General features: G+C 45.6%; 1 protein-coding gene across 1 annotated transcript in view; it reads right to left on the reverse strand.

Annotated features, from left to right (window-relative positions):
• nrp2a (neuropilin 2a) overlaps nucleotides 1-25,034 on the reverse strand; it is a 68,873-nt gene that overhangs the window by 22,671 nt on the left and 21,168 nt on the right. The window contains exons 3-10 of the mRNA XM_063009374.1: nucleotides 22,945-23,126; nucleotides 17,522-17,752; nucleotides 15,273-15,428; nucleotides 14,333-14,502; nucleotides 12,120-12,275; nucleotides 7,188-7,332; nucleotides 6,054-6,403; nucleotides 5,838-5,982 (exon numbers count right to left, since the gene is read on the reverse strand). Coding sequence (XP_062865444.1) covers nucleotides 5,838-5,982; nucleotides 6,054-6,403; nucleotides 7,188-7,332; nucleotides 12,120-12,275; nucleotides 14,333-14,502; nucleotides 15,273-15,428; nucleotides 17,522-17,752; nucleotides 22,945-23,126 — 1,535 coding nt within the window. The remainder of the gene's footprint in view (nucleotides 1-5,837; nucleotides 5,983-6,053; nucleotides 6,404-7,187; nucleotides 7,333-12,119; nucleotides 12,276-14,332; nucleotides 14,503-15,272; nucleotides 15,429-17,521; nucleotides 17,753-22,944; nucleotides 23,127-25,034) is intronic.

The following is a 25,034-nucleotide window of genomic DNA, read 5'->3' on the forward strand; positions in this document are numbered from 1 at the left end:
AGACACAGCGTGTGTGTGTGTGAGACAGTGTGTGAGTGTGTGTGTGTGTGTTACACACTTCACTGCAAAAACACATCGATTTTTGATTAGATTAGATCAGATCAGATCGTCTTTCTAACACCAGCCGAGGGTTCAAATGTGTTATTATGTTCACTCTAGATCTAGATAGAACGTGAGCGAGGGGTGGGGGGGTAAACAGGGTTTGTGGGGGCAGGATTTGCCGGGGCAGAAGGGGGTAGGGGGGTAATATGAGGGGTTTGGTATATTTACGTTTACATTTTCAGCATTTAGCGGACGCCTTTATCCGAAGCGTGACAGTACAGCATGGTGACACTACATAGTCTGAACCACTGAGGTTTGATGAAGGGCCTTGCTCAGGGGCCCAACAGGAGCAACCTGGCAGTGGTGGGGCTTGAACCAGCGACCTTCTGATTACTAGTCCGGTACCTGAACTGCTAAACTACAATTGTCTAATAAAAATAAAACACTCGCTGCCAAAACATCGATTTCGCAATAACAATTTATGGCCAAAAGTATGTGGACACGGATTTATTACCTTGTTTGATTACCAAAGCTTGGCAAAGCGACCACTGTTCCATGTGCCTTGTAGTCACAGACAGTCATTTGTACTGATGACCTTCCTGTTTTAACGCCTGACCAGCTGCACTTACACTTTATGGACAAAAGTATTGGGACGCCTCTTCTAATTAGTGAATTTGTGTGTGATATACAGGAAATTAAATGCTTCTAAGTTGGCACCAACAGTTTAGGGAAGGTCCTTTCGTCTTCCTGCACAGAGCCCTGACATCAGCCCCTTTCAACAGCTCTGGCAAATGCCGCCATCTTCCGACCGAATGGGCACAAATCCCCACAGACATACTCCAAAATCTTGTAAGAAGCTTCTCAAAAGGGAGCAGCTGAAACGGTCAGTATTCTATTTCATTATTGTTTGTTTTCGAAACGGCGAATCAGGCGTCCGAATACTTTCGGCCGTACAGCTCGTACGTTCGCAGAGAAGTCACGAATCGAAAAGAACCACCGGCGAGGAATCAGAGATTCGTGTCACGATCCCTCGTTCCTCCTCCTCACTCTCTGTTCTGAGCTCCTGACTCAGCAAGAAATGAATCAAGAAAAAAATGCAAGAAGTTCAATTATCTAGAAAGCTCGCAAAGCATGCTGGGAAGAAAAAAATACCCACCCCCCCACACACACACACACACCAGCCTCCCTCCCTCCCTGCCTCCCCGCCCCTGGCACAATGTACCGGGGGAGCGGCGTGACTCCGTAAATCAGCGCTGAGTGTGTAATGGAAATGAGATGGTGCGGTGAGATAAACGGCAGCGACTTTATTTCCTCCCCATCTGATACGAGCCAGCCGACGTCCCATCTTTTACCGAAACGCTTTATTATAATGACTGTCGCGCTGATTCCAATCGACACCCGGCGACGTTTATTAATTAGTCAAGGTTCGAATTCAGGACTAACAAATCCTCCTGTATGTAGGACTATTGTAGCCTAGTGGTTAAGGTACTGGACTAGTAATCAGAAGGTTGTTGGTTCAAGCCCCACCACCAAGCTGCCACTGTTGGGCCCTGGAGCAAGGCCCTTAACCTTCAATTGCTTAGACTGTATACTGTAATTGTAATGTAAGTCGCTTTAAATAAAGACGTCCACCAAATGCTGCCAATGTACGTCATAGCCTAGTGATTAAGGTACTGGACTAGTAATCAGAAGGTTGTTGGTTCAAGCCCCACCACCACCAAGCTGCCACTGTTGGGCCCCTGAGCAAGGCCCTCAACCCTTAATTGCTCAAACTCTATCAATAACAATTGTAAGCATCCAAATGTGTCCACTAAATGCTGCAAATGTAAGTTGTAGCCTAGTGGTTAGGGTACTGGACGAGTAATCAGAAGGTTGCCAGTTCAAGCCCCACCACTGCCAGGTTGCTGGTGTTGGGCCCTTGAGCAAGGCCTTTAACCCTCGATTGCTCAGACTGTATACTGTAACTGTGCTGTAAGTCACTTTGGATAAAGGTGTCTGCTAAACGCCAATAATGTAATGTAATGTAATGTAATGTAATGTAATGTATACAGTGTATCACAAAAGTGAGTACACCCCTCACATTTCTGCAGATATTTAAGTATATCTTTTCATGGGACAACACTGACAAAATGACACTTTGACACAATGAAAAGTAGTCTGTGTGCAGCTTATATAACAGTGTAAATTTATTCTTCCCTCAAAATAACTCAATATACAGCCATTAATGTCTAAACCACTGGCAACAAAAGTGAGTACACCCCTTACAGGGGCGCCGTAAGTTGGCTGACCCTGCGCTCTGACCCCAGCTTCCAACACCAGCTGGGATATGCGAAGAAAGAATTTCATTGTACTGTACACCTGTATATGTATACATGACAAATAAAGGATATCTTTCTTTTTTCTTTAGTGAAAGTTCCTGAAGTGTCAATATTTTGTGTGGCCACCATTATTTCCCAGAACTGCCTTAACTCTCCTGGGCATGGAGTTTACCAGAGCTTCACAGGTTGCCACTGGAATGCTTTTCCACTCCTCCATGATGACATCACGGAGCTGGCGGATATTCGAGACTTTGCGCTCCTCCACCTTCCGCTTGAGGATGCCCCAAAGATGTTCTATTGGGTTTAGGTCTGGAGACATGCTTGGCCAGTCCATCACCTTTACCCTCAGCCTCTTCAATAAAGCAGTGGTCGTCTTAGAGGTGTGTTTGGGGTCATTATCATGCTGGAACACTGCCCTGCGACCCAGTTTCCGGAGGGAGGGGATCATGCTCTGCTTCAGTATTTCACAGTACATATTGGAGTTCATGTGTCCCTCAATGAAATGTAACTCCCCAACACCTGCTGCACTCATGCAGCCCCAGACCATGGCATTCCCACCACCATGCTTGACTGTAGGCATGACACACTTATCTTTGTACTCCTCACCTGATTGCCGCCACACATGCTTGAGACCATCTGAACCAAACAAATTAATCTTGGTCTCATCAGACCATAGGACATAGTTCCAGTAATCCATGTCCTTTGTTGACATGTCTTCAGCAAACTGTTTGCGGGCTTTCTTGTGTAGAGACTTCAGAAGAGGCTTCCTTCTGGGGTGACAGCCATGCAGACCGATTTGATGTAGTGTGCGGCGTATGGTCTGAGCACTGACAGGCTGACCCCCCACCTTTTCAATCTCTGCAGCAATGCTGACAGCACTCCTGCGCCTATCTTTCAAAGACAGCAGTTGGATGTGACGCTGAGCACGTGCACTCAGCTTCTTTGGACGACCGACGCGAGGTCTGTTCTGAGTGGACCCTGCTCTTTTAAAATGCTGGATGATCTTGGCCACTGTGCTGCAGCTCAGTTTCAGGGTGTTGGCAATCTTCTTGTAGCCTTGGCCATCTTCATGTAGCGCAACAATTCGTCTTTTAAGATCCTCAGAGAGTTCTTTGCCATGAGATGCCATGTTGGAACTTTCAGTGACCAGTATGAGAGAGTGTGAGAGCTGTACTACTAAATTGAACACACCTGCTCCCTATGCACACCTGAGACTTAGTAACACTAACAAGTCACATGACATTTTGGAGGGAAAATGACAAGCAGTGCTCAATTTGGACATTTAGGGGTGTAGTCTCTTAGGGGTGTACTCACTTTTGTTGCCGGTGGTTTAGACATTAATGGCTGTATATTGAGTTATTTTGAGGGAAGAATAAATTTACACTGTTATATAAGCTGCACACAGACTACTTTTCATTGTGTCAAAGTGTCATTTTGTCAGTGTTGTCCCATGAAAAGATATACTTAAATATCTGCAGAAATGTGAGGGGTGTACTCACTTTTGTGATACACTGTATACTCATGTAGTCAAAAGTATGTGGACGCCTGACTGTGAGCACTATTTTAAATCCACAAGCTTTAACACCAAGCTGTAACAGCCTCCACATTTTCTGCACAAGGTTTTGGACTGTATCTGTGGGAATTTGTGCCCGTTTTATCACTTACAAGCTCACAATGTCAACAATGTTGCCCCAAAAAAAGTGCTGCACCCCGAGTCTCTCCGTTCCAAACTTCTTAAAGCGTGTCTTTATGGAACTAAGGACCTTCCCCAAACTGTTGCTCAAATCTGGATCGATGCGGTGGGCGTGGCTGAAACTCTTCCGCTCACTAATTAAAAGCGGGCGTCCACAAACTTTTGGCCAATTAGCGTCACGTCACGAACGCGGAACGTATCGATCGCGGCCTGATGGTCGGTTATCGAACGCGTTCATTAATCATTCACAGTCCACGTCGGGAGGAAGAATGAGAACCTGGTGAGTCTTGGCATAATGATTAACCCGGGTGGTGCGGCCGAACTGCAGGTAGGTGTAGGTGCCGCACGACTCTGAGAGACCTGGGAATCTAGGTTTGAATCTTGGATTAACATCATGCACTGTATGTGAATGTAGATTGGCTGTTCATAACCGCTACATGACGTACGTGTGTGAGTAAACAGCTAAGTGTGTGACGCGCTGACACTCTACCTCGCAGACAGTTTCTGACTGGGCTCTGGACCCACCTGGACCCTGATCAGGACTTTTTTATGTTATAACGAATGAATAAATGAATGATGAGTTGGAATAACAAAAGCGTGAGTGGAATCAGGACAACACCAACAGACTGACGTGCAACATCCAGATGTGTGTGTGTGTGTGTGTGTGTGCGTGTGTGTGTGTGTGTGTGTGTGTGTGTGTGTGTGTGCGTGTGTGTGTGTGTGTGTGTGTGTGGAAGCCTGGGAAAAGGCGAGGAGTGTTCTCTGATGAGAAACAGAAACACAGAACGGGCACGGCGAGGACAGAAGAACAAAAGCGTTTCTTTATTGTCCGTGACGTCCGAAGATTCGGAGGAATCAAAAAACGGACCATCAGAGCGGTCAGCGAGCCACGAACCCCGCGGGCGGGGGCGGGTCAAGTCCTACCGCCTTCAAGGCTGCCACTTTCGGGTTTGTGAGCGAGGAAACGCATTGAAGTGGATGTATGTGCATGGTCAGCCTGAAAGAGACCACTCCCATTACAATAGAAGTAATCGTGCTGGTCCTGAGTGGACAAGCAGACCAAACCCACCACCACAACATCTGTCCTCATTATTATAGGGGTTTTCCTTTAATGTGTCACCTCTCTCTCTCACACACACACACACACACACACACGCACACACTCAGTGTTTGTGTGTTTGTTGAATACACACATTCCGAACACATGCGGTACAGTGCTGACATCATTTGAGAGGTGTGTGTGTGTGGGGGGGGTGAGTACTGGTCGTTACTGCTCCGTTGGCATTTCCAGCAGCACTCACACACACACACACACACACACACACACACACAGCGAGCCATTAGCTGAGTAATAAATAATAGAACACAGCAGATTATTGGCACGCCATCAAGCTCTCTGTTGCTCACCCTTCATTGATGTGTGTGTGTAAGTGTGTGTGTGTGTGTGTGAGTGTGTGTGTGTAAGTGTGTGTGTGTGTGCAGTGGGGGTCCTTTTCCATAGAACGATATGAAACGCCGCGAGCAGATGTTCGAGCACCAGAGAGGGTTTCTCAATCACCGAAGAGGCGAATCGATACGTGCACTAATGTACAGCGTCTATACGCGCGTGTGTGTGTGTGTGTGTGTGTGAGGTAAAGTGTTTCCAGATTGTGGGCTGTACTGTGTTTAGCCGTGTGGGAGGCCAGATGTGTTGAACCCAGGATTTCAAATCACACACACACACACACACTTCAGATGAAAGTGCACATCTGTAAACATCCAAACCCAGTTTAAAGGAGTCGTACCTGGCAGGCCGCACCCCAGCACCTCCATCCTCATGCCGATGCCGGCCGGCGGCCACCGTTCGGGGAAAATCCTGATGAACTGAGCCACCAGCTCCTCGAATCGCCTCAACTCGGGGGTGTCGAAGTGCGTGTTCCCCTCGAAAATCTAAAAAAAGAGACACAGTGATGCCAAAAGTATGTGGACACCCAAACTGATCACTAATCACTAACACAAACCTTGGGCAGACTGGTCTTGCTGTCCATCAGAAAGTTCCAGTCTCTTCCGTTCAGGCTGTGTGCCAGCCGGTACTTTCGGACGTAGGCGCGGTTCTCCGAGGTCGTCCCCCCGTATCCCCCTCGGGCCCCCTGCGTGATGACTCCGCTCACCCTCTTGGCGGTCCCCAGGTCCACCTGCAGCCACTCCTCCCCGACCACCGGCTGCTCGGGGAAGGGGAACCAGCCGAACCTGCTGGCCATCAGGCGGGCCGTGCTGGGGGACCAGTCTCGGTCCCGGAAGGAGGACGCCGTGATCTGGGAGTCCGGGAGCTGGCCGGAGAGCATTCCCTGGAGTTCAGAGCACGGGGCGTCTGAGGGGGACAAAGACAGAGCGGCTACTGTAATCACACTGTGGGAACGTATAGAAACCAGAACGTATAGGAAACACCATATAGAAAAAAATGTATAGAAAACACAATGTATAGAAAACAGAACGTATAGAAACCGAGGTGTAGAAAACAGAAGGTATAGAAAACAGAACGTAAAGAAAACAGAACAAATAGAAAACAGAAGGTATAGAAAACAGAACGTAAAGAAAACAGAACAAATAGAAAACAGAAGGTATAGAAAACAGAAGGTATAGAAAACAGAACTTAAAGAAAACAAAACATATAGAAAACAGAACATATGGAAAACAGACAGTATAGAAAACAGAACAAATAGAAAACAGAAGGTATAGAAAACAGAAGGTATAGAAAACAGAACATATAGAAAACAAGAATGTATAGAAAACAAGAATGTATAATAAAAAAATAAAAAATAAAAAACCAAGAATGTATAGAAAACAGAACATATAGAAAACAGAACGTATAAAAAACAAGAACGTATAGAAAACAGAACACATAGGAAACAAAACATATAGAAAACAGAAGGTATAGAAAACAGAACATATAGAAAACAGAACGTATAGAAAACAGAACCTACAGAAAACAAGAACAACCAAAAAAGCTGCAAGTCCTCGAGTTGAGTCCCAGACCGAGTTGACTAGCCTGGACTGATTCACTTGTTTTATTAATGTGAGGTAAACTGGGCGTGGTCCAGGGTGGTACATAATAAACACACACGTACCAGAACGTAGCAGAACATCGGACGTACCTGTGATCTGACAGCCGTAGAGCTCGAAGCGCAGCGCGATGCCGTTCTTCCACGTCTGAGGTCTTATGCGGACGAAACGAGCCAGAACCGGCTGAGGGACGCGATTCAGAACCACCTCCGACGGGTCTGTGTTAGCATGGAAGATCTAAAACAGAGGAAACGTACAGGATTAGCGGGGCGGTGGACGGACACCAGAAGCTTCCAGGCGTGCTCGCAGTAGATATAAAACCCTGGAAGTCAGGACTCATCAACCAAGATCAGTGCTTTACATTATCAATGCTCCATCAGCCTGTTAAAGCCACAAAGAGGTCAATGAGGGGTCAATGAGGGGTTCATGGTCAGGTGTCCACATTTAGTGCACTGACGCTGCTCTGAACCTGGAGAGACCAGCTTTCTTTGGAGAGCAAGAAACTGAGGAACCAACCGTGAGGAAGGTGATGTTCTCACCAGGCTGGAACGTTTGGAAGGAGCATCAGGAATCTGGAACAGGATGAAGTGAGCTCCAGACCCTTCATCCTGGTCAGAATCAGAATCAGAATCAGAATACTTTATTGATCCCAGAGGGAAATTGCAGAAATTCTGGTCATTAATATTTAAAGCTCTGAGACCCTCCGTCTCTGGACGCTCGGTGTGGGACGTCTGACCGGCCCGGTGCTCCTGAGCCGATGTGACAGGGACTCGTGATGGTTCTTATCATTTCATCCTGGTCTGAATTATTCAGTTTACTCGAGTTTCCATCTGGATCTTCTACACGATCTTCTGGTGCAGCACATCAGTCCTGTCGTCAGGCAGAATCCAGCCACGGTTTACCAGGTCAACACAATCACCCATCAAACAGCCAAGAGGCTCAGAAGCAGCGATAGCTCAAGAGTTAAAATGCTGGACTAGTAATGGTTCAAGTCCCACAACTACCAAGTTACCACACACTGATGGACCCCTGAGCGGGGCCCTTAACCCTCAATTTTACATTTAAATAATAATAATAATTAAAAATGTAATCTTATTGCAATGTTTATTTCCCTTCTGTTTTCTATACATTCTGTTTTCTATACATTCTGTTTTCTATGTTTTGTTTTCTATATGTTCTGTTTTTTATAGGTTCTGTTTTCTATACGTTTTGTTTTCTATACATTCTGTTTTCTATATGTTCTGCTTTCTATAGGTTCTGTTTTCTATATGTTCTTTTTTTAATATAGGTTCTGTTTTCTATACGTTTTGTTTTCTATACATTCTGTTTTCTATATTATCAGTTTTCTATACATTCTGTTTCTACATGTTCTGTTTTCTATACGTTTTGTTCTTTATAGGTTCTGTTTCTATATGTTCTGTTTTTTATAGGTTCTCTTTTCTATAGGTTCTGTTTTCTATAAGTTTTTTTTCTATATGTTCTGTTTTTTATAGGTTCTCTTTTCTATAGGTTCTGTTTTCTATAAGTTTTTTTTCTATATGTTCTGTTTTCTATATGTTCTGTTTTTTATAGGTTCTGTTTCTATATGTTCTGTTTTCTATAGGTTTTGTTTTCTATAGGTTCTGTTTCTATATGTTCTGTTTTTTATAGGTTCTGTTTCTATATGTTCTGTTTTCTATAGGTTCTGTTTCTATATGTTCTGTTTTCTATAGGTTCTGTTTCTATATGTTCTGCTTTCTATATGTTCTGTTTCTATATGTTCTGTTTTTATAGGTTCTGTTTCTATATGTTCTGTTTTCTATAGGTTCTGTTTCTATATGTTCTGTTTTCTATAGGTTCTGTTTCTATATGTTCTGTTTTCTATAGGTTTTGTTTTCTATAGGTTCTGTTTCTATATGTTCTGCTTTCTATAGGTTTTGTTTTCTATAAGTTTTGTTTCTATATGTTCTGTTTTCTATAGGTTCTGTTTCTATATGTTCTGTTTTCTATACGTTCGGTTTTCATTTATTTCATATTTTTAATTGCCTAAAATCCTTTTTTGAACTTTGTGTTTAAGAAAAATACTGAGCACGCTTTGCCAACACCAAACAGCTCTAGACGTGCTGATTCTCGTTTCCTGGGACTAATAATAATAAATAAATTAATAAAATTAAATCAGTAAAACTTGGTAGAAAACAGATGAAGCTGAGCGTCCACATACTTCTGACTGTGTGATAAATGATCCTCACTGAGCCACACATGGTCCTGATTTAGATTTTAAACCATTAGGTTTTAGGATTAAAGGTTCGTCCCTGAGTGACTCTGTGGAATCTCATGCTTGGCGGCCCTTGTTGTTGTACCTAATTACCCTTTGACCTCAGTAATGAGGCCCGCTGGTCCAGGTCAAAGACCATGCTGGAGCTATTGCTGGAATCTGAGCTTCAGGGTGAAACGAGGCAGAACACAATAGGTTCAAGTCTCTCCAAACTCGATCGTGTTTCGTCTTTGTTTTGGTTGTAAATTCTTCATGTTGGCGGCGGAACCCCGGAGCACAAACCCTGAAAAACTAGATCCTCCCGTTTTCTGCTCCATGGTGGTGGCTTCAAAACATCTCCTCAAGTTTTTTGTGGTCAGATATAAAAGGTGCCAATGGTTAACGGTAGATGGTCAATCAGGAGGAAGCCACTAGTGAAGATAAATGAGAGACCATAACTTCTAGGGTGCAGGTTCTGCAGTGAGGGCTTCATAAGGGCCTCGTCTATGTAGTTTCTCTTCAAGCTTAGTGTGGTCAGATTAAAAAGGTGCCAAGGGTCAATGGCAGATGGTCAATCAGGATGAAGCCCCTGGTAAATATAAACAGGTTCTATGGTGGTGGCTTCAAAATATCTCCTCTGAACGGTTGCTCCTCAAGTTTTCTGTTGTCGTATATAAAAAGCAACACCGTTACCCCGTTCCTCTCGTCCGTTCCCCTCTCGCCGGTGCAGGAACCAGGCAGAAGATGAAAGTGCTTGGTTAGCAGTTTGGTTCTCCAGCCTGAGGCGTGTGGAGCAGATCTGGCTCGGCGTGTGGGATGGATTTATAGACGTTTGGATAATAAACGGGAGGTGTAGCGGCTCTCACGGGAGTCCCTTTATTTATGCATGTTCGCGGCTCGAGCCGTTACAGCCTGAGCATGGCATGAATATTTTAGATGCTTCTGACTCTGGGGCAGCAGGTTGGGGATTGTCCTTTCCTGTGAGGTTCAAAAAGACCTGGACTGATGAATTTGGCCACGAGTGAATTAGAACGAAGAGGTCAAGCTCTGCCACTTCTGGAGAATGTCTGGAAAGCCTTCAGAGAAGGGTGGAAGAGGCATAGTTCTGGAATGGGACATCCAACAAGCGTTCGGTCAGGCGTCCACTTAGTTTTGGCCCTATGGTGCATGTTTATGGATGTATGAGAAATCTAACGTCCATTTAATCAACTGACCAGCGGTGTATGTAACCATGTGACTGTAACAGGAAGTCTTCTCAAAGACCTTCCCAGCATTGTCTCAGCCCTGAGAACTTCCCATTCCCAACACCATGGTCGACTCTCTTTCTCGTCTTGAAATAGACCACATGTAGGGTCAAAAGTGTTCGGACGGCACCAGGGGTGATGTAGAAAGTTCGGTCAAGTTCTTGTTCAAGCAGGCGCACACAATCCTAAGATCACCACGCACAGAGCCGTGGGAACGGTATTAAGCACAGGTTAGGTTTGGAGACCTGGAAAATGCTCTGTACCATAACGCCACCTGAGAAGTGTGGTGGAGGTGGAACCCTGTGAGATGCAGAGTGGAATAAAACGTCCAACAAGTCCAACATGTCCAATATGTCCATATTCATGAAAAAACTGAGGCGTTTCTACAGCAAACACAGACTCAGCTGTCCAGTCGGTCCCACGCTTGAGGACTGACCGCTCAAGCAGGCGTGTTTACTGCAGTTACTGACCAGCCGTGACCAGAAGACTTTAGACAGGGAGATAAAGGAGCATAATGGACCCTGTTGTTCCCAGGTTACCAGATAACCATCAATTAGCCGGTTCACATGTCACTCTCACCGTCGACAGATCAGTGAAGGGTTTACCAGGGACTGGGACTGGGACTGGGGTCACTACTTCCAAGGGTCATCACTACCCACTGACCACACCCATCCTCCACTGAACTCACGGCCTTCAATATGAATCCATTTTCAGAACAGTACAGCCAGACAGACAGTGGAGCTCTGGGAAACCCACACAACATTTAGTCATTTCCAGTTCCCTACAACATTACCTCCCCCGCCTGGACACAGTCCCCACACTGGCCGAGGAGGACCGCACCCAGACTAGCACCCGCTCCCCTCCTCGAGCTGTGAATCCTTACATAAAGCTGTAACGCTGCTCATGCTATTCAGGCACCTCGACCAGACAGCAGGAGGCGCTGTTGCAGCAGCGAATTTTGGTTCACAACCTGGAATGGAATTAGGACTAACGGCGCTGCAGAACCGAGGAGCGCATGGACGAGCTTCAGTCGATTCTGGGTCTGTCCGAAAACTTAGTGACCCGCCCTGCTCCCCTACTTCCTACCTGATCTGCTGCCTCAGTAGAGAGGGTTCTAATCAGACATGGAGCTCATGAGGCAGATTATTTAGATGTCAGCGCAGTTTTATCTTACTAAGCTAACACAGTTAGCATCAGACAGTTCAAAACGTCGCTAACACGCCAGCTAACGTCTCCCTCCGTGTACCGAAAACGGTCAAACTGTCCGACGCCCCAATTTACAAATAAACGTCACTCGTATAATTACACCTTCATACAGATTAAACATCAGTGAGAATTTATTACATTAGAACAGAACTCCGTCGGTTGCTCCGCCTTCGTAGGCTGTGCCGCACTGAATGCTGGGATTGCCGTCGGACGCTCCCTCGTTATTCAGTCTGATTATCACTCAGGATTAAGACGCCTCAGTAGGAGCATTTTAAGGGAGCTAAGAATTTAGACACGCCCTCTTCTCGGGAGTGCAGGATGATGTAAAATGTGTCACTCACCTTGTGGTTCTTGCCGTGGCGGTACATCATCCAGTCCTCTCCGTTGGTGCTGACCTCCAGCTTGAAGGTGGTGACGTAGTAGGACTTGGTGGTCTCTTTGGAGATGGCTCCCTGTGTGGCGATCCCGGTGAGAACCTTGAGGAAGTGCAGGTCCACCTAAAGAACACCACGGAATTAAAGAATAGAACATATAATAATGAGATTTTATGAGCGTGTAGAACTTATATATACAGGGGTTGGACAAAATAACTGAAACACCTGGTTTTAGACCACAATAATTTATTAGTATGGTGTAGGGCCTCCTTTTGCGGCCAATACAGCGTCAATTCGTCTTGGAAATGACATATACAAGTCCTGCACAGTGGTCAGAGGGATTTTAAGCCATTCTTCTTGCAGGATAGTGGCCAGGTCACTACGTGATGCTGGTGGAGGAAAACGTTTCCTGACTCGCTTCTCCAAAACACCCCAAAGTGGCTCAATAATATTTAGATCTGGTGACTGTGCAGGCCATGGGAGATGTTCAACTTCACTTTCATGTTCATCAAACCAATCTTTCACCAGTCTTGCTGTGTGTATTGGTGCATTGTCATCCTGATACACGGCACCGCCATTGGATGCACATGGTCCTCCAGAATGGTTCGGTAGTCCTTGGCAGTGACGCGCCCATCTAGCACAAGTATTGGGCCAAGGGAATGCCATGATATGGCAGCCCAAACCATCACTGATCCACCCCCATGCTTCACTCTGGGCATGCAACAGTCTGGGTGGTACGCTTCTTTGGGGCTTCTCCACACCGTAACTCTCCCGGATGTGGGGAAAACAGTAAAGGTGGACTCATCAGAGAACAATACATGTTTCACATTGTCCACAGCCCAAGATTTGCGCTCCTTGCACCATTGAAACCGACGTTTGGCATCGGCACGAGTGACCAAAGGTTTGGCTATAGCAGCCCGGCCGTGTATATCGACCCTGTGGAGCTCCCGACGGACAGTTCTGGTGGAAACAGGAGAGTTGAGGTGCACATTTAATTCTGCCGTGATTTGGGCAGCCGTGGTTTTATGTTTTTTGGATACAATCCGGGTTAGCACCCGAACATCCCTTTCAGACAGCTTCCTCTTGCGTCCACAGTTAATCCTGTTGGATGTGGTTTGTCCTTCTTGGTGGTATGCTGACATTACCATGGATACCGTGGCTGTTAATACATCACAAAGACTTGCTGTCTTGGTCACAGATGCGCCAGCAAGACGTGCACCAACAATTTGTCCTCTTTTGAACTCTGGTATGTCACCCATAATGTTGTGTGCATTGCAATATTTTGAGCAAAACTGTGCTCTTACCCTGCTAATTGAACCTTCACACTCTGCTCTTACTGGTGCAATGTGCAATTAATGAAGATTGGCCACCAGACTGGTCCAATTTAGCCATGAAACCTCCCACACTAAAATGACAGGTGTTTCAGTTATTTTGTCTAACCCCTGTAGGTGTCCACATAATTTGGATCTACGCTATATGGACAAAAGTATCTGGACGCCCGAGTCCTGACCTCAGCCCCACTTAACAGCTCTGGAATGAATCGGAACATCAACCGATCAATCAGTGCCCAGCCATACAAATCATGGCTGTCATCTTTTAAATGAACGGGCACAAATTCCCATACACAGACGTACTTCGTTTAAAGTCTTGTGAGAAGCTTCTCAAAAGAGCGGCGGCTGTTCAAGCTGAAAAGATCACACAGAGGTCAGTCTGTTTTAATACCATTTGCTTTTCCAATGGAATGTCCAACAAGCTGCTCAGGTGTCCAAATACTTTTGACCATATAGTGTTTATGTGACTTTAACCTTTAGAACTCTGTAACCAATAAAAATGGACTTTCAGCTGCATGGTTTCCCAGACTGAGTGTCTATGAACCCAGCGTCCGAAGACCTCGAACCCCGACCGCCTCGCCCCGCTTCACCCCGACTGAACACGATTCCCGTGTGTAGCAACAACTGGCTAAAGCTAAAGGTTTCCGGCTGGGCTTGTTAGGGGGGAAACACCTCAGCACCGGGTTCTACTGATCCAGCACAAACACGGAGGGTTCTCACAGCTGAGCTCCATCATCGTCCTGCAGAGGAACGAGGCGCGAGGAAAATCGATAGCGGAGGAGAAAATCGCCACGCGTGGATTCTGGAAGAGCAGCCTCATCCATCAGGAGGCGAGCGGACGGTAGGTACCTGGATGTACTCCTTGTTGCTGTCCTCGGCCGGCGTCCAGGCGTTGTCCTCGTTGTTGAGGCGAGCCAGGTGAGGCATCCAGCGGCCGTCGTAGAAGGAGGACGAGGCGCTGATCTGGTCGTCGGAGATCTTGCCCGATTCCATGCCGAACACCGAGCTGCAGTGGAAGGCTGACGGGGACAAACAGAGCAGGCTGAGACAATGGTTTAGGGAAGGCCCATATTCTCAAATATTCAGATCTTTATGACATCAGAGATCTTCCATCCCATCACGTGATCTGTCTGTCTGTCTATCTATCTGTCTGTCTGTCTGCCTGCCTGCCTGCCTGTCCATCTATCCATCTGTCTGCCTATCTATCTGTCTGTCTGTCTATCTATCTATCTGTATATATCTGTGTCTGTCTGTCTGTCTGTCTGTCTATCTCTGCGTCTGTCTGTCTGTCTGTCTGTCTATCTATCTATCTATCTATCTATCTATCTATCTATCTATCTATCTGTCTATCTGTCTAGCTGTCTGTCTATCTTTCTATGTATTTGTCTGTCTGTTTATCTATCTATCTCTGTGTCTGTCTGTCTATTTGTCTGTCTGTCTAACTATCTATCTAACTGTCTGTCTACCTGTCTGTCTATAATCTATCTGTCTCTCTGTCTATCTATCTATTTATCTATCTATCTCTGTGTCTGTCTGCCTGTCTATCTATTTGTCTGTCTGTCTAACTATCTATCTATCTACCAGTCTTTCTGTCTGTCTGTCTGTCTATATATCTGTATATCTATCTGTCTGTCTATCTATCTGTCTCTCTGTCTGTCTGTCTGTCTATCCACTGTTGCCCCCTGGATAAGAATCACTGTGATAAATGATGGCTGGGTTACGCAGCACTGACCACAGAGCGACTCTAACAGTCCCCGGTCACCCAGAAGTGAAAGTAAAAGCCACTTACAGTCGCCGACTTCTTTGTGGGTCACGTTATAGCGCGCAGAGAAACCGTCCTTGGCCACGGCCATGTCTGTGTGGAAGAAGAGGGACAGGAGGCCGGTGGAGGACACGATCTCCGGGGGGATTTTTGTCCCGCAGTATCGACCAATCAGCGGCGAGACTGCAAGAAACAAACAAACAAACTAATATTTACATTCACATTAGCACATCATAAACCTGTAATCCTGTAATTCTGTTGGTCATCTATCCACCCTCAAGCCTGGATAAATAGGGCTAGTTTGGCTGCAGTGTTTTGTCTGAGCCCCAAACATTACACTGGGAATCATGAAGACTTATTTCACATCAGCAGCATTAAAACCGTCGTAGCTAAACCCTACCCATGATCCTCCTCAGCGCTGCTGCTCACCACATACTCTGGACGGCAGAACCGCTTCAGGGCTGTATGAGTAGAATTAAAGCTTAATTACGTCTGTGTTTATAATTAACGAGTACAAGCTCCTTCCTGCACGGCCGACTGACGGGACGGAGAGCGAAACTCCGGGTTAATTCAGCCGCTAATAACTTCTTATTGATCTGGATGTAAAGTCAATCTACAGCTCGCCGTTCCTTCCTCAGCAGAACATCCGATCAGAGAGCTGCGTTCTTACAGCCGACTGATCCAGGATCAGCTCTCCTCAGATCTAGACGTCTGGATATAAACACAGAGCTGAATCCTGTCACATTTCTGTAGCGGAAAGGAAACCCTGTCGACCTTACCTCCCAGTCCGGTAGCAGAGCTGAGATTTGAGCTGATGCACTAGCGGAATATTTCACTTCTTTAACAGTTGTGAGCGGGTGTTTAACGCCGCCTGTATGTCGAGCTCTCGGGATCAAAAGAAAACGTTTCAACACCTTCGCGAGGCCAGGGCTTTCCTCAACAACTCACTTCCTGTTTACTCCGCTTCGCCCTGACTCACTCTCCCCTTTAAACCCCGCGGGCGCTCTGCCTCGCCTCGGCCTTCCTTATCTGAGGCAGATCCTTCCTCCAGGGACGTGAGGAGGATTTTTCTCTCGGCTAGAGAGCGAATGTGAGGAAAAATAAGAAATAAATCTGATATTTGTGCTGGAATCGATGTCAGGTCAGGATCAGCACGTGGGAGTCTGAACTGGAAAGTTGGCATTTCAAACAAGCGCTGATCTGCAGGTTCTTCCGACTGGCAAACATGATTAACCACGCCTAAACTACACTAAACTAACAGTATATCATTATACTTAAAAACAATCCACTTTAGGGTGTTTAGGTTGGCGCGGTGTTCCAATATGCCAACCTACCACCAACCAACCCAGCCGGAGCTCTAGAGCCCAAATATCAGGCACAGTTGGTCATGCCAGGCACCCTGGCTCACTAAGTTCGAATCTCAGCTCTGCTACCGGTCGACTGGGCGCCCCTAGTGGGCACGATCAGCAGTGCGGGCAGTGCAGCAGACAAAACCGGCCACTAGTCTGCTGAGTGGGAAAAGACAGGACTAAAAAGTGGGTGGGGTCTTCGACGCTGTGTAAGGACCCTGGTTAGTAGCCCGAGGTGCCTGTACAGAAGTGGAGATCAGCGTGTGACTCTCCCTGCGCAAGACTGGCCTCATATGCGAATACACCAAAGTACAGGGGAATAAGAAGGGGTCCGTAGGTAAATATAACCTCTGCAAACGCCATCGGGGTCTCCAGAAGAGCAGAAGAGTAACTGGCTATGACTAAATTTGGGAGAAAATGCATAACTAAAGCAGATTTATACTTTCAAACTGAAATCCCGCTCGTTTCTGACCATTACTAATCCAATGTGATCTGGTTTGCTAATGCAGGCGTTATAAACATTTCTTATGGAGGCAGTGGTAGCTCACAAAAGGTTGCTAGTTCAAGCCCCATTACAGTCAAATTGCAATAGTTGGGCCCTTGAGCCAGGCCCTAAAGGCACTTGGCACAGAATATGCCAGCCTGTTTTCCCCTCCAGAATAAGGCCACATTGTCATTACTCTATTCTCCCTCTTTGCCCCCTCGTTTTTTTTACCTCGCTGTGTGCATCCTACTCTCTCTAATCTGGTCCCACTGTGGTTTACAAGATGTAACACAAAGCCTCCACAAGGGGGCGTTCGCATACGAGGTTATTTAATTATTATTATTTTTTTGCGACCCATTTTTTTCGAGGGTCGTGGAATTTACCAAAAAACTAAACTCGACACACTGAGCTATGCAGAAGATGCAGAAGGTGTGTTGGCTCACCCTGGGGCAGTCCGTCCCAAACCTCCAGCCAGTCGTACTTGCAGTCGCCCTCGGTCATCAGCAGGGGGTCGTTCTCCAGGTCGAAGGTCTTGAAGGTGAGGGTGACCTCTGTCTGTGGGGGGGCGATTATGATGTACGAGCATTCCAGGTTGTGAGGGTACTTGTCCGGGAAGTCGGGCGACTCGATCACGCCGGACAGCGCCGTGAAATTCCGGAAGCAGTGTTCCGAACCTGGAAAACCACAAAGCGTAGAGTTATATTCTTTATTTTATATTCATTATTTTATATTCATTATTTTATATTCATTATTTTATATTCATTATTTTATATTCTTTATTTTATATTCATTATTTTATATTCATTATTTTATATTCTTTATTTTATATTCTTTATTTTATATTCATTTAAAAGATAGAAGTACGTAGAGACCCGGTCTGGTACTATAATGGTTCAGTCTGAACGTGGCAGAATCACAGGGCACCACCTTTAAACCTCTTTAAACCTGATACAGTTTTAAAGTCCAGTATGGTCAGGGTCAAGGTGCTCAGGTGGAGCAGCGGGCTGATAAGCTAGCTCACACTTGGCAGTAGTTCAAAAATCAGCAGTGCTACCGACCTGGCCGGGCAGCCGACAGACAGACGAGAGAGTGAAAAGAAAACAAGAAAGAGCAAAAAGAAATGAAAGAGAGCAAAAAAAAATGAAAGAGAATAAAAAGAAATGAGAGAGAGCGAAAAGAAATGAGAGAGAGTAAAAAGAAATGAGAGTAAAAAGAAACAAGAGAGAGTGAAAAGAAATGAGAGAGTGAAAAGAAATGAGAGTGAAAAGAAACAAGAGAGAGTGAAGAGAAATGAGAGTGAAAAGAAATAAGAGTGAAAAGAAATGAGAGTGAAAAGAAATAAGAGTGAAAAGAAATGAGAGTGAAAAGAAATGAGAGAGTGAAAAGAAATGAGAGAGAGTGAAAAGAAATGAGAGAGTGAAAAGAAATGAGAGCAAAAGAAACAAGAGTGAAAAGAAATGAGAGAGCAAAAGAAATGAGAGAGAGAGAGCAAATGAGAAATGAGAGAGTAAAAAGAAATGAGAGACACTGAGAGACCTTGGTGTAAACCACACTGGTGTTGGACTCTGGAGTAGCAGTGGTAGTGGTAGCTGAGAGGCAGTACAGGACTAGTAATCAGAAGGTGACGGGTTCAAGGCCCATTACAGTTTAATTGGGTCCTTGAGCCAGGCCCTCAGCCTTCAGATGCTTGGATTTGTTTGTATAGGGATGGAGTGGCACCGCAGACGTGGTTTTCCATCTTGCACTGAAGCCCCTGAGTCAGCGGCAGAATAAAGCTCGCTTGACTGTGAACGGTTTTGTTCAGTCACAGTAAAGTAAGAGCTGCAGAAATGAGTGAGATCTGGAGACGGGCGTGACCTAAATGTCGTGCCTGATTTTAGACGATTAACTTCGGTCTCAACCCTGCCTTAAACTTTCTATCCACATGTGGGTGCCTGACCCAGAAGAGTCGTGGCACATATAGAGCGTGGCACACTTCTGACGTCCCTCGGGTGCGCCAACGTGCTTAAGCGGGCACACGGGACCCGCAGTGCCAGCTACTGATACTAACTTAACGCTGCCTGTCAGAAATCGTTCCTGATGATGGCGTTTTGGTGGGGGGCGCGGTGGACTATGGTCTATCACGCATAGCAACAGTGTCATGATCAGGTGACCAGGGGTGGGGAGGTGGGCATGGGCGTGGCCTTGGTACGTTAAAATCTGCTGTGATGGAACTGGGGCAGAAAAATTGGGGCATTAAGGGAGGGTAGGATTGTGTTCTGGGGCAAAGGGTGGGGTGAGGTGGCTCTGGGATGTATTAAGGAGGTGCGCCCGACTCCCCCGTGAAGGAGCTTAGTGGAGGGAGGTGGAGGGCGGGGTAACGGGGGTCAGAGGTAAATAAGATTAGCCTGGCGAACAGGGCTAATGGGTGACTGGTCACACGCCGAACGTCTCAGACTTTGAAGTGTGTCTGTGGGAATTTGTGACGGCATTATTTGGCTGGGCACTGATGGATCAGTTGACGTTCCGGTTCATTCCAGAGCTGTTAAGTGGAACTGAGGTCAGGGATCTGTGCAGCTTTTCTTCATGTCTCGTGCTGGAACAGGAAAGGACCGTCCCTAAACTGTTGCTGCAAAGTCAGACGTCCCAGACGCCCCCCTAGATGCGTATGAGTAAACACGTGACCGTCCAGGGCGTGTTCCGAATGTTTACCAAATTATTACACTTTTACTGACAACAGAAGTAAACTAAATCCTGTGATCTCGCTTTGATCTTATTTGATCAAAGTGATTTTAGCAGGTCTGCAAATTCCAGGGAATCCGGGGGAACTGGATACGACTAAAAAAAGAAAAAATAAGTGAACGCTGAGAACATAAGATCTGGCTGTTACGCTAACAGGACGGAACATCCAAATATTTAGAGGAGGTAAACAGAGCTGCTAGTCATTACGCCGTCCTTACGTAACACCCACGCTGGTCATCAACAAAATATAAAAGGGAGCAAATTGGGTCAAAAACACCCCCCTCTCGCACCCCTCCCGCCCCCTCGCACCCCCTCCCAAAAGATAAACAAATAAATAAATAAAATGTTGATCTCCTGCCCGTCGTGTCCGGACTCGATGTTCTCAGTGTCAGGAGGAGTACAGATCCAGAACAAACATCAAAACAGCAGGAGCGTTTGGAAAAGATCCCTATCTGTGTCGAATATCGCCCTCGCCCCCCTCCCTTTCACCCCTTCTCCGCCCCCCTTTCGCCCCTCTCCTCCCCCCCTCCCCAAACAGGCGTAATCGCGACCCGACGTCTCAGAATTCCGACTTCACGTCTGTTTCTCCTCTCGGTCTGTAAACGCCGTTCTGCTGCTCGGCCTGAAAATAAACCAGAGAGCGCGGTGAGTCGGAACAGCCGTCAGAGAGCGACGCGGCGCCCGAGACGTACGGAGAGCGTACGCGGTGGCATAAACACGCCCACGCGCCCGTCCTCCTGTCAGCGGCGCGCATGTTCCACGCTAGTCAAGGTTTCAGCTCGTTTTTACTTTCACTCAGTTTTTACAGAGCATTTTTCTGCTCGTTCTTACAACCCAGGCGCCTCTGGTTACTTGGTGCGCGTTTTTTGACGCCTGCACCGCCCCCACGCTGGCAGGGAAAAGCCCCCACGCCCCCTCCAAACGGGGTGCAGTCGGCACTACAGTTCTGTTTCCACCGACCAGTGATGGATTCTCACCTGCACCACCACACGGCCCTTCAGAAACTCATGCACTCGCCGCTATGCTTCTTTTTCCACCAATTAGGACCTGGTTCCCGCTTGCACCGCCCCCCACGAAGGCTGAGAAAAGTCCCTCACTCACCCTCCAAAAGGAGTACAGGCACCACTCTGCTTCTTTTTCCACCGAACAGTGATGGGTTTCTATACAGAGCCTAAACCAGCGGCAGACACCTTCCCTGACCCTCCCTCCCTCAGACACAGCCACTAGGGTCTGTTAAATGCCTGGAGAGGTCGACAGTTACTTAGATTCAAACTTTTCTAGGTAGGAGCCTGTTTGATCGAACACTGTTCTCCCAAAATATTATTTCCTGTTATTGATGGGGCGCTGGAGGACGCTGGAGGACCCAGGCCAACACGCTGGTCCAAAACCTTGACCCATGTGGACGGGCAGATCAGCACCCTAGATGTCACCACTCCCTTCAAAACAGGAAGATTCCAGCATATTGATCACATGATCAGTCAGAACCAAACCTGTGGACCCTAACCATACAGGGAAAATATCCCTTCTCTATAGGGTCAATCACTTAGACCTGTACCGTTCTCTTGGTGTACTTCTTGTACTATTAAAGTCAAAGTTTACATACTCATGTAAAGGAGGTTTTCTGATTTCTGTAGCTGCTTTTTATCTGTGACTGAATGACGGACACTTCAAAACTTCCATCTTATAGCTGCGTGGAACAGCGGTCTCTGCCAAGGTTCAACAGAAAGCCCGAACTGTCACCTTGTACTAAAGGGAAAATCGCCTGGACGGTCAGATGTGATCCGTGAGCCAGCAAAAACAGATCAGCTGTTAATTAGAAGCTGCTGGAGCAAACTGGGTGACACTGTCCACAGTCGAGCAAGCTTCACATCACCATGAGGCTAGGGTCCTTTGATTGTTGCACCACAGAGCTCCTGCTCTCCTGTAATCCTGGACCTGAAGTCCACCAGTCTGGAATGATCTGCACTGGTTTCTTACTGGAAGCGTTGGCTATGTGTCGGATCTCCTGCCCAAAATCCACCCGGTCACCAAACTAACGCTTACGGTCTCATGCCATGGATCTGACGGTTGGCACCGGCGGCTCCTGCAAGAATTCATGCGTCCCCGGAGCCGGGAGATCACGGTGTAATTATCGGGGCATTCCTGGCATGTTTGCGGAGGGATGAAAAGAGTAAAAGCATTTTACCCCAACCCCCCCCAATCGTTCCCCTCAGTGCCCCTCCCATTTCCCCTAAACTCACTTTATCTTCTTCACTCTCTCCCTTGATGTTTAATTGGTCTGGGATCACGGCGGGGTAATTTGTGGAGGGAGGGGGGTTGTAGGGGTGACGGCGTCTTAGGACCGGCGTGCTGCAGGATGGAGGTCACATGACCTCTTGAAGCAGAGAGGAAACACAGTCACTAACAAAGCTGGACTGGAGTTATCAGAGTTATGATGAGAAACCCTCCGAGCTACGAGGAGCGACTCACCGACCCCCTACAGAGGCGCCGCTGCAAAACAAACCAACTTTCATCTGATCACGCCGAGAACGATCTTCTCCAGCGTGGCCAAAATACGCACCACAATCATTTCCTAAACTAGCGGCACGGTGGTCACAGCAAAAAGGTCCTGGGTTCAACATGTTCTCCCCGTGTCTGTGTGGGTTTCCTCCGGGAGTACCGGTTTCCTCCCACAGTCCAAAGACGTAAAGTCAGATTAATGGTTAATTGTGTGTGTGTGTGTGTGTGTGTGTGTATGTTTGCCCTGTGATGGACGGGCGACCTGTCGGGGTGATTCCTGCCATTCACCCAAGGAATTGTACCCACCGCAACCCTGACCAGGATGAAGCAGTGAAAAGACAGACAATGAATGAATAAATGAGTGAGCAAGTCAATGGATTCATTCATTAATTACTGATAGATGAATGGATGAATGGATGAATGGATGAGTGAGTGAGTGAATGAATGAATGAATGAGTGAATGGATGAATGGATGAGTGAGTGAGTGAGTGAGTGAGTGGATAGATGAATGGATTAATGGATGAATGGATGAGTGAGTGAGTAGACAGATGAATGGATGAGTGAGTGAATGGATGAGTGAGTGGATAGATGAATGGATGAATGGATGAATGGATGAGTGAGTGAATGAAGGTTAAAGGTCACTCACCGGTTTTGTGGATCTCGTAGCGCAGTGAGAATCCGGCTCCCTGATGAGCGTAATCAGACACAAACTTGATGAGGACGACGGGACCGGACGAGATGATGGCAGGAGGAGCGATGTTACTGCAGTGCCGCCCCAGCAGCTCCGCCGACTCCGAACTACCGTCCCGGATCTCAATAAAATCATACCTACAACATAAACAGCACAGGATCCAGGGTTAAACCCCCCAGTTTATAAATCATTATACAACATAAACAGCACAGGATCCAGGGTTAAACCACCCAGTTTATCTGCTTTTCCTTCCTCAGACGCCACCAACGATGTTCAGCCCCTGGCTGGTGGCACCATCAAGCCCACGCAGTTTATATTTCATATTTAAATTATGATCAATAAACTATCACATTAGTAATTAAATTATTATTATTGTTATTGTTATTATTATTATTATTATTTAGTATTTTATTGTTTATTTTATTTTAATAATATTATTATTATTATTGTAATTATTATTATTATTTTTACCTCATACTTTTATTGTTGATTATTATTATTATTAATTTTATTATCTTAATTATTATTTTTTTAAATATTATTTTATTGTAATTTAAATTATTATATTTTAATATTATTGTTGTTATTATATGTTTTAAATATTTTATTGTTGATTTTTTAAATATTATTATAATTATCATTTAATATGAAAAGTTGTTATTATTTTGTAATATTTTTATTGTTGATATTTTACTATTGGTGTTATTATTATTATTATTTTTATTATTTTATTATTATTATAATTATTATTTTATTATTATTATTGTATTATTATTATTATTATTACTATTATTATTATTATTGTATTATTATTATAATTATTATTATTGTATAATTATTATAATTATTATTTTATTATTATTATTGTATTATTATTATTATTATTACTATTATTATTATTATTATTATTGTATTATTATTATTATTATTATTATTATTTTATTATTATTATTATTATTATTATTATATTATTATTATTATTATTATTGTATAATTATTATTATTATTATAATTATTGTATTATTATTTTTTTTATTTTTTTTATTAGATTATTATTATTATTATTATTTGTATCATATTATTATTATTATTATTATTATTATTATTATTATTATTATTATTATTATTATTATTATTGGTTAAGATCTGGCAAGCACAGCATTAATTAATTTTTATATTAAAATTTTTGTTCATTCTGATCAGGTCGTCAGTCTGTATTGATCTGCAGTGACCTCTGACTCTAAGGCGACACTTAAACCCAAATCCTGCCAGCAAGATCCACCAGAGAACAAAATCTTCTGGGACGTCAGATGTAGGTCAGGAAGTTCTGGCTTTCACAGAGGAACAGTCATGATGATCAGGGTGAGTGAGATTCCTGAACTCGGTCATTAGAAGAGGCGTCTTAATACTTTTGGCCTGAGGTAACTGACTTGACCACGGTCGGAATTCGGAACAGCTCACTCGAGTCTGACCCGGTGCCCCCCTGACCCTGGACTGGCAGCTGCCTCACCGTAACAACAGCACATTCCTCCATCGTCACTTCAAACGCTGAGACGAGATCCAGCTGCCCGACCGAAACGCCCCCGATAATATCCCACCTCCCCAAAATATCCCCGCGGGGAGCAGAAACGTCCCGTAAACGCACGGCCTGGTGCCGCCGCGTCTTCCTAAGATAAAAACGGACCGGCGCTCGAACCTCTTCTCAGCAGCAATTAGCTTTGTGTTCAGAACCGCTAACCAGCGCTAGCGTCCTGAGGTCCTGGAGATGACGCCATCAGGGATGCAAACTGCATTATCACTTTATTTATAGGCGCATCGATTGATTTCTGGGAGATAAAATCGTTCAAAAGCCGCGTTTACCAACAACAGAGGCGTTTATATTCGTCACCGGGGCGCGTCGTGACTCCGGGATGATAAACGTAACGCGATAACGAAACCGCCGGTGCTTAATACGTGCTTAACGTCACGGCCTGATGAGATCGAGCAGATCAGGCCGAGCGTTTCTACACCATCATATTCGGCCCTCACTCTGTACACAGGGTTTC

Source organism: Trichomycterus rosablanca, chromosome 15 (assembly GCF_030014385.1).
Source record: "Trichomycterus rosablanca isolate fTriRos1 chromosome 15, fTriRos1.hap1, whole genome shotgun sequence".
Taxonomy (NCBI): Eukaryota; Metazoa; Chordata; class Actinopteri; order Siluriformes; family Trichomycteridae; genus Trichomycterus; species Trichomycterus rosablanca.